Source organism: Erythrolamprus reginae, chromosome 1, assembly GCF_031021105.1.
Source record: "Erythrolamprus reginae isolate rEryReg1 chromosome 1, rEryReg1.hap1, whole genome shotgun sequence".
NCBI lineage: Eukaryota > Metazoa > Chordata > Lepidosauria > Squamata > Dipsadidae > Erythrolamprus > Erythrolamprus reginae.
In genome coordinates, this window is record NC_091950.1 from 51,984,608 (window position 1) to 51,994,208 (window position 9,601).

General features: G+C 39.4%; 2 protein-coding genes across 3 annotated transcripts in view; one reads left to right on the top strand and one right to left on the bottom strand.

Moving 5' to 3' along the window:
- The window catches only part of CYP46A1 (cytochrome P450 family 46 subfamily A member 1), a 36,922-nt gene extending 32,786 nt beyond the window's left edge, over positions 1 to 4,136 (top strand). For both annotated transcript variants that reach the window (XM_070752442.1, XM_070752433.1), the window contains exon 15: positions 1,838 to 4,136. In XM_070752442.1, coding sequence (XP_070608543.1) covers positions 1,838 to 1,990 — 153 coding nt within the window. In that variant the 3' untranslated portion in view covers positions 1,991 to 4,136. The remainder of the gene's footprint in view (positions 1 to 1,837) is intronic.
- The window catches only part of EML1 (EMAP like 1), a 277,513-nt gene extending 269,317 nt beyond the window's left edge, over positions 1 to 8,196 (bottom strand). Inside the window, exon 1 of the mRNA XM_070752543.1 lies at positions 8,190 to 8,196. The gene's annotated coding sequence lies outside the window, so the exon portion shown is untranslated. The remainder of the gene's footprint in view (positions 1 to 8,189) is intronic.
- Between the last annotated feature and the right edge of the window lie 1,405 nt (positions 8,197 to 9,601).

The following is a 9,601-nucleotide window of genomic DNA, read 5'->3' on the forward strand; positions in this document are numbered from 1 at the left end:
GCCACAGAGAAGGCTTTTCCCCTGGGTCCCGCCAATCGACATTGTTTTGTCGACGGGACCCGGAGAAGGTCAACTCTGTGGGACCTAACTGGACGCTGGGATTCGTGCGGCAGAAGGCGGTCCCGGAATGTTTTTATATTATAAGGATTTTAATTATAGGGGTTTTAGTTATTAGTTTTAGTGGTAGCTTGGGTTTCACTTCGTATATTGTATTTTGTCTATATTGCTGTCTATATTCCACCTTGAGTCTTCAGATGAGGGCGGCATAGAAATCCAACCAAATAAATAAATAAATGAAGTCACAAATTATGACCATTAAATGATGACTACAGGTACTATAATAGTGTGCTTTCCTTTTCCTCATTCCCCAGCTACTGTTTTCCCTTTAAAGAAACAGGGAATGTGAATGAACAGGGTTGTAAATAATTAAGAGAGATTGCCAATATCTATTTCAATCTTCTGTGAGTCTCAGTCTCTGTTTTGAATGGACCTATTCATTGAAGCTTGGATTATAGTTACTCTTGGAATCCTATTTTTTCCCCATCCCTTTGCCTCATGACAAGATTAACATGCACCTCTTCAGTTTTTGAATTGGGTTTTTTATAAACTTCACATGTAATGTAAAATTATGAAAGAGGTCAAAATCTAAAAAAATATTTATTTGATAAATAAAAGACTGGAAAATTAAAGCAGGCATTGAAGTCTATGACATTTCAGATGTTGGTTAAGCTCTTAGTAGTCCCTACCGAATCCCAGTGACCGATTAGGTCCCACAGAGTTGGCCTTTCTCTGGGTCCCGTCGACTAAACAATGCCGTCTGGCAGGACCCAGGGGAAGAGCCTTCTCTGTGGCAGCCCCGGCCCTCTGGAATCAACTCCCCCCAGAGATTACGACTGCCCCCACCCTCCTTGCCTTTCGAAGACCTACCTATGTCGCCAGGCATGGGGAAATTAACATATCCCCAGCTACTATGGTTATATGTATGGCTTGTTAGGTTGTGTGATTCTTTTCTTTTTTATAATAATGGATTTAAAATTGTTTTTTAACATTAGATTTGTACATGTATTATTGTTGTGAGCTGCTCTGAGTCCTCAGAGAGGGGCAGCATATAAATCTAATAAATTATTATTATTATTGTTGTTGTTGTTGTTATTATTATTATTTTATTTTATTATTATTATTATTATTATTATTATTATTATTATTATTATTATTATTATTATTATTACTACTACTACTACTACCATTCAGGGACAACAGTAAGGGGTAGAGAAAGCTCTAATTTCTGAGCTAATGTCCAGTCCCTGAATGGAGAGGTCAAAATGTGTGTATGTGTGTGTGTTTAAACAAAAAGACTTGAAATTCTTTGGTTAAACAGATTACAAATCTGTCATCTCCTTTCTGACTTAACTATAGTTCATAAAATCATATAACAAAATGTCCTTCCAGTTAGTGACTACTTCACTTTCAACCGCAACAATACACGAGCACATAATAGATTTAAACTAATTGTCAACCACTCTAAACTACACTGCAAAAAATATGACTATATAATAATCAATGCCTAGAATGCACTACCTGATTCTGCGGTTTCTACTCCTAACCCCAAAACCTTTAACCTTAGATTATCTACAACTGACCTCTCTCCCTTTCTAAGAGGTCTGTAAGGGGCATGCCTACCGTCCCTGTCCTACTGTTCTATTGTCTTCTATCATTACTTTTCTAATGTTTTATTTATACAAATTACCATCCTGTAATTGTTTGACAAATATATAAATAAATACAATAAAATAAATAAAAAATATTAAAACTTTCTTCTTCTTCTTTTTTATGCAAGATGGAAGCAAAAGTGCTGATGGCCAAATTTCTGCAGAGGTTTGAATTTGAGCTGGCTCCACCACAGAGCTTTAAAATTCAAGATATGGGAACCTTGAGGCCACTTGATGGTGTCACATGCAGACTGAAACCACGGCATCAATTTAATTTTTAAAAAGAGGAAATGTCATTTGGGCGTTTATGTTCACAATATTATGATTATTATTATTATTATTATTTATTAGATTTGTATGCCGCCCCTCTCTGGAGACTCAGAGCAGCTCTAGTTTAAAACATCTTTTAAACTGAAACAAGTGCATTAAAAATCATTTCAAATATGTTCTACATGTTGCTTGTACATGCTGGCTTTCTTAGTGAATAACAAAGAACCTGCTGGGATGCTCTTTCCAATTATCCCTCATGCCAAGTGAAAGCCAATAGGAATACACAGTTGTGGTCACATGCAAAGCTACATTACCCAGAGTGCAATCTAACTACAATTCCCCAATGCAATGTCTTAAAGAAACATGTCTTAATACAAGCTAACTATTTATGTCTGTAGTGACAGCATAAACACTTCACGTGATCTTAATTCTATCCCTCTGTTAATGCAGCCTAGAACTCTATTGGCTTTTTTAGCAGCTAAATTTTGACTCAAATTTAAATCATTGTTTCACTAGGACTCCAAAATCCCTCTCACAATTACTACTGTTGAGCAAGCTACCACATATACATGTGCATTTTGTTTTTCTTGCCTAAATGTAAAACCTTACTTTTTGCACCATTGAATTTGTTCGATAGCGTCCAATCTTTAAGTCTGTCTAGATCCCTTTGTATCTTATGCCTATTTTATGGAGTGTTGACTATTTCTGCTAGATTGGTGTCTGCAAATCTGATGAATTCCCCATCTGTCTCCTTGCCCAAGTCATTGATGATGTTGTTGAAGAGTACTGGGCCTAAAACAGAGCCTTGGGGTACTCCACTGAATACATTCCCTCCATTGAGGACTACACATTGAGTGCAGTTGGTCAGCCAGTTACGAATCCATCTGGTGGTGTTGCTATCTAACCCACATTTTTCTACTTTATCTAGTAGTAGATTATGATCTACTTTATCAAATGCCTTACTGAAGTCCAAGTAAATTATATCGACAGCATTCCTCTGGTCCACTAATTTTGTCACTTTGTCAAAGAATGCAATAAGATTAGTCTGGCATGATCTGTATTTGACAAACCCATGCTGGCTTTTGGTTATTCCTTTGTTTGCTTCTAGGTGTTTGCTGATTTGTTGCTTGATTATCTTTTCTAGAATCTTCCCTGGTATTGAGGTCAGGCTGATAGGTCTGTAGCTTCCTGGATCTATTTTTTTTCCTTTTTTGAAGATGGAAACTACATCAGCTCTTTTCCAGTCCTCTGGCAGTTCTCCAATGCTCCCTGTAATGTATTCCAGTCATGGGCCAGAATACACACATAAAACCTAAACTAATTTCTAGATACAAGATAACAAAGGATTCAAGATTTTAAAAAATGAATTTTTAAAAAAAGTTAAAATAGCTGACCCATCTCATAATATTCATTGTTTTATTCTCGTTCTGCTGAGCAATAAAACAACAATGAATCATTTTTCCAAAGTTTTCTGTTACATTGCAAGATGTGAATTTCAGATCTTTTGACTATATTCTCCCATTGATTCAGCTAAATATTTTAACCAAAATTCTTGGCCCATTTTACCACACATTCTTTAATTTGTTCTTCCTCGGTTTCGATTTTCAACAAAAGTGTATACATTTTAACAATCACTGGTTTGTTATATGTGTATATAATTCATTTTCAAATTCCGTTTTATCACATATTTTTCATTTATATTAAAACTTTTTCTGAATTACACTTCTTCTGAGTTATAATATGGGAATTATTGAAAACTACGGTAAATCTGTCTGTAGTCAATTATTTTGTTGAAACTTCCCATTTTTCTGTAATAGCAAGTTAATCATTTGTCCATGCCTGCTTTTTCTTTTCTACAAAATGTTAACAACTTAACTGTAAACAACAGCTTATTCAAAGAACCACCAAGAACACTCCTACCAATATTTACAGGACAAAGCCAGATAGTCCTCAACTTACAACAGTTCAAATGATTGTAGAATGAATGGTTAGTGGAAGTTTATTAAAGTACAATTTTTAGGATTGTTTTTTAATGTATTATTAATTAGATTGTTTATTATTGTTTCTTGTATATGCTGAGAGCCTCCCCGAGTCCTCGGAGAGGGGTGGCATACAAATCCAAATAAATAAATAAAAAATTACAATGGCACTGAAAAATGTTAGTTGTGACAATTTTTCATAGTTATTTTGCAGTATCCCCATAATCATGTAATCAAAATTCAGATGCTTGGCAACTGATTCATATCTAGGACCGTTGCTGTGTCTCAAGATCATGTGATCTTCTGACAAGCAAAGTCAATGGAGAAACCAGATTCACTTAACAACCGGTTGCTAACTTATCAACTGGAGTGATTCACTTAACAACTAAGATAAGAATGATGGTAAAATGGGGCAAAACTGACTTAACAAAAGCAACTTTGTGCTCCAATGTGATTATAAGTCTGTATCTAAATGTATACTGCTCAAAAAAATAAAAGGAACACTCAAAGAACACATCCTAGATCTGAATGAATGAAATATTCTCATTGAATACTTTGCTCTGTACAAAGTTAAATGTGCACAGCAGCATGTGAAATTGACTGTCAATCAGTGTTGCTTCCTAAGTGGAGAGTTTGATTTCACAGAAGTTTGATTTACTTGGAGTGTTGTGTTGTTCAAGTGTTCCCTTTATTTTTTTGAGCAGTGTATATTACCTGTAAATAAAATGAGAGAAGCCCCACTCAATTGTCCCAGTTTGGTAATGAAACATCTGCAAGAAAATAACCAAGCTCAAAGAATACCAAGAACTTCAAAGTTCATACCTGAGCTACAAATATTTTCTTCCATTGGCACCACATATGGGTATCAGACACTTCAGAAAACATATAAATGGGACAAATTTGCACGTAGGCACACTTCTACCAAGGAACAAGTATTCTTTCTGCTCATGCACCTATGACAACATGCCCTCTCTATCAGTGTCAGATACGAACCTCCAATAAACTGCACAGCTGGATGGAAAATACCCTAAGAAAATAGGTGGAAAATGATATAGCTCATGATCATGGATATATGTTTGACAAAACAAATATCAGTATACCATGGAAAACCTCAAGAACAACTCCAACAGACCAGTTATACATCTCCACCCCATGTCCAGTCAACGAAGCAGTGGAAGTGATGTGCCGGTGCCTGGAGGCTGTTGGGGCCTGGATGGGTGTCAACAAACTCAGACTCAACCCAGACAAGACGGAGTGGCTGTGGGTCTTGCCTCCCAAGGACAATTCCATCTGTCCGTCCATTACCCTGGGGGGGGGACTACTGACCCCTCAGAGAGGGTTCGCAACTTGGGTATCCTCCTCGATCCACAGCTGACATTGGAACATCATCTTTCGGCTGTGGCGAGGAGGGCGTTTGCCCAGGTTTGCCTGGTGCACCAGTTGCGGCCCTATTTGGACAGGGAGTCATTGCTCACAGTCACTCATGCCCTCATCACCTCGAGGTTCGATTACTGCAACGCTCTCTACATGGGGCTACCTTTGAAAAGTGTTCGGAAACTTCAGATCGTGCAGAATGCGGCCATGAGAGCCATCGTGGGGCTCCCTAGATTCGCCCACGTTTCTGCAACACTCCGTGGCCTGCACTGGCTGCCTATCGGTTTCCGGTCACAATTCAAAGTGTTGGTAATGACCTTTAAATCCCTACATGGCATTGGGCCAGAATATATCTGGAACCGCCTTCTACCGCACGAATCCCAGCGGCCGATAAGGTCCCACAGAGTTGGCCTTCTCCGGGTCCCGTCGACCAAACAATGTCATTTGGTGGGCCCCAGGGGAAGAGCCTTCTCTGTGGCAGCCCCGGCCCTCTGGAATCAACTCCCCCTAGAGATTAGAAAGGCCCCCACCCTCCTTGTCTTTCGCAAATTACTCAAAACCCACCTTTATCGCCAGGCATGGGGGAGTTAAGATACTCCTTCCCCCTAGGCCATTACAAATTATGCATGGTATGTTTGTGTGTGTGTTTTGTTTTATAATAAGGGTTTTTAGTTGTTTTATTAATTGGATTGTTACATGCTGTTTTTTATCATTGTTGTTAGCCGCCCCGAGTCTGCGGAGAGGGGCGGCATACAAATCCAATAAATAAATAAATAAAATCATACCAGAAAGGCTGATAACTATCATCAAGACTCCTTCCCAGAGACAAGCTGGAAAAAGGAAAACCAAACTACTCAAACTAAATGCCAGATATAAAGTGGCCCCAGACCCAACGGGTGGTGAACGTGTCCATCTCCTCACTATCTACTGCAGAACATAATTTTCTCCAGAAAGGTCTCAATTACAAGAGAGACCATGCTAATCCATTAGGATTCTTTGCAGCTTTGGGAGCATTTAAAACAATAGAATTTACCCCAGAAACATATCTATGTCCCTGTTTATCGATGTAAACTGGCTAATAAGTGGATATATTTCCTCCCCTTTTTAATATTTTCATGAAAGATTTGAATTGGTTGAATTTCCGATTCGCCATATATGTTTAAAGGCATCTGACAATGATAAGGAGCTACATTGTTGCCCTTAAAGGGAAATTAAAAAGCATAATTAAGATTCCCAAAATACAAGACTCATAAGACAAGTCATCAGTAGATTTAAAACAAATGTTATTTATTTATTTACATTTATTTATTTAATTAAATGCCTATGCTTCCCAACTCCCTAGGGACTTAGGGCAGCTAATAAATATTATTAGTAATATTATATTTATTATTAATATCATATATTACTAAATATTAATAGTAATATTATTAGTAATAAAATGTTATTGTAGTCATGACTGCCATATAGCCACTCATGGTAAGAACTTACAGGCAGCTCCAACTGTGGCTTGTTTAGTGGGTTTTATGGACAAGGAATTCAATCATTATTTCTCTCTGGTTTGTTTATCTGGCTTACATGACATGCTAAATAATTCACCAGTTGAGTCTATTTATAGAGAAATCCAATTGCTATTTTTATGCTCACAACAGTTGTTACAAAAATGAAGACATTAAAAGTAGAATTTTATGTTAAATGATGGCATATTTTCAGAAGAGAAAATCATTGGGAATGATACTGTAAGGTTGAAGATTTGCATTCATAATTTCTTTATTTTTATCTTGCTTTTATCATTTGTATAAATAATTCAAGGCAGTGAACATATTCAACATTTGTTCATTAATTCATTAATTCAATTTTTATGCCACCCAACTCCCTAGAGATCCTGGGCAGCTCACAACCCAAAAATATAAAACTTCCAAATAATACTAAAACTTCTAAAAACATTTTAAAAACAATTTAAATACAACAGTTAACCCATGCATACCATTTATGGCTGGATCTCAATGGTTACCACCATCAGATCAATGGCCCCAGGCCTGCCAGAAAAGCCAGGTCTTTACTGGAAGGCCAGTAGGGTGGGGGTAGTCTCAGGAGGTAACTGGTTCTCAGAGAGTTGGAGTAGCCACAGAGAAGGCCCTCCCCCGAGGATCCGCCAACCAACACTGTTTAGCTGACGGGACCCGTAGAAGACCAATTCTGTGGGCCATTATCGGTCACTGGAAGCTACGTGATAGAAGGTAGTCCACCTTAGGAACATTCCTTCCTCCTCCTATTTCCTCCACAATAATCATGTAAGGTGCATTGGGCTGAAAGAGAGCGACTGGCCCAAAGTCACTCATCTAGCTTTCATGGCTGAAGTGGAACTTGAACTCATGGTTTTATGCTTTCTACTCTACAGCCTTAACCACTAGGCAAAACTGGCTCTCCTGTTTTCAATACATTTTGACAAGTTTGATCTACTGTGACATATCAATATTTTTAAGGAGTTAAAAGCAAACCTAATACAATCTTGTTGAATCTTGTATTTTAGTAGCATTTTGCAACCAGCGTTTTATTTCATTGAAGACTCTCAAATAAGTGCATGAACAGCAGGCTAGTAGTTTCTAAGAAATAATGAGTATGCAAATGTATATAAATGCAGTCAGCAAAAAGAGAAAGCAAAGTTCCCCATTTATGGTATCATGGATTTTATCTCGTATTAAAAAACTGTTATCTTATTACATTCAAATCAAAAACATAATGTTTTGACATTTCTGAATATGAGTCAATTATCTAACAGGACCATCACATATGTGTTTTAGGCTGTTTTTAAAGATAGGTTTACTTAGCTGTAAGTTAACATACAAGCTATTCATTTAGTCACTGTTCTAAGTTATAACAGTACTAAAAAAAGTGGCTTAACAATTGGTCCCTTACACCAGTGTTTCCCAACCTTGGCAACTTGAAGATATCTGGACTTCAACTCCCAGAATTCCCCATCCAGCATTTGCTGGCTGGGGAATTCTGGGAGTTGAAGTCCAAATATCTTCAAGTTGCCAAGGTTGGGAAACACTGCCTTACACTTATAGGCTGCCCAACTCCTTCAGGACTCTAGGTGGCGTACAACAAAAATACCCCAATATAAAATAATCTAAAACCCATTGGGCAGCATAGAAGTCAAATTAATAAATAAATTAAGAAATCATTCATATCCTTAGTGGTTGGATCAAAATGGTATCAATTTTATTAACGGCCTCAGGACTGCCGGCAAAGCCAGGTCTTCCAGTAGGCCAGTAAGGTGGAGGCAAGATGGCCCTCAAGGGATAGCTGGTTCCAGAGAGCTGGAGCCATCACAAAGAAGGCCTTCCCCGCAGCCCCGTCAACCAATACTCTCTGGCCAAAGGGACATGAAAAAGGCCAATCCTGTGAGTCCTGGCAATCTGCATGTATTCATGATGGTTGCAGCATTTGGGTTCATGTGATTGCTATTTGAAACCTACCCAGCTGACTTCTGACAAGCAGTCAATGGGGGAAATCAGATCTGCTTAAAAACAACAGTGATTCGCTTAACAAACATAGCAGATAAGCTCATTTAACCACCTTGCTTGACAGCAGAAATTCTGCTTCCAATTGTGATCATAAAATGAATAGTACCTGTATATTGTTAGTTTTAAACCCATTACTGAATGAACCACAGTTGCTCGAATTCATGCAACGGAACATTCCAAAATTAAATAAATTACAGTGATCCCCCGGTTATTGCGTCCCCGACCATTGCGAACAGGGTAATTTGCGATTTTTCAACCCGGAAGTCAAAATACCATCTACGCATGCGTGCCCTTTTTTTCTATGGGCACGCATGCGTAGATGGCAACCGGGAGATCAGCTGCTGGGCGGCTTCCCTGGGTCTTCCCCCTCTTGCTGGCATCAGCGAGGAGTTTCCCCACCGCCCACGCAAACTCCTCGCTGCCGCTCGCCCGCCCTTCGCCTGCCCATGCCGTTCGCTCCCCCTCTTGCTGGCGGGAGGGCGAGAAGCCCTCCCCAGCACCCGCTCGACCGCCCTTCGCCGCTCGCCCGCCCTTCGCCCTGGCCGCTTCTTCCCAGCGGAGAAATTCCAGCCCCCACCTGGTCCCGCCCGATCCTCCTCCCTGAGGCAGCTCGCCCTCCCATGGCCGCTTCCTCCACCCTCCATCGCAAGCCCTCGCCACCGCAGCCAACGCGCGCTGCGATCTTCAAGCCCGGCTCCTTTCGGCCCAGCATCCCGGGCCAAGCAGCTGCCTTCCGTGACTG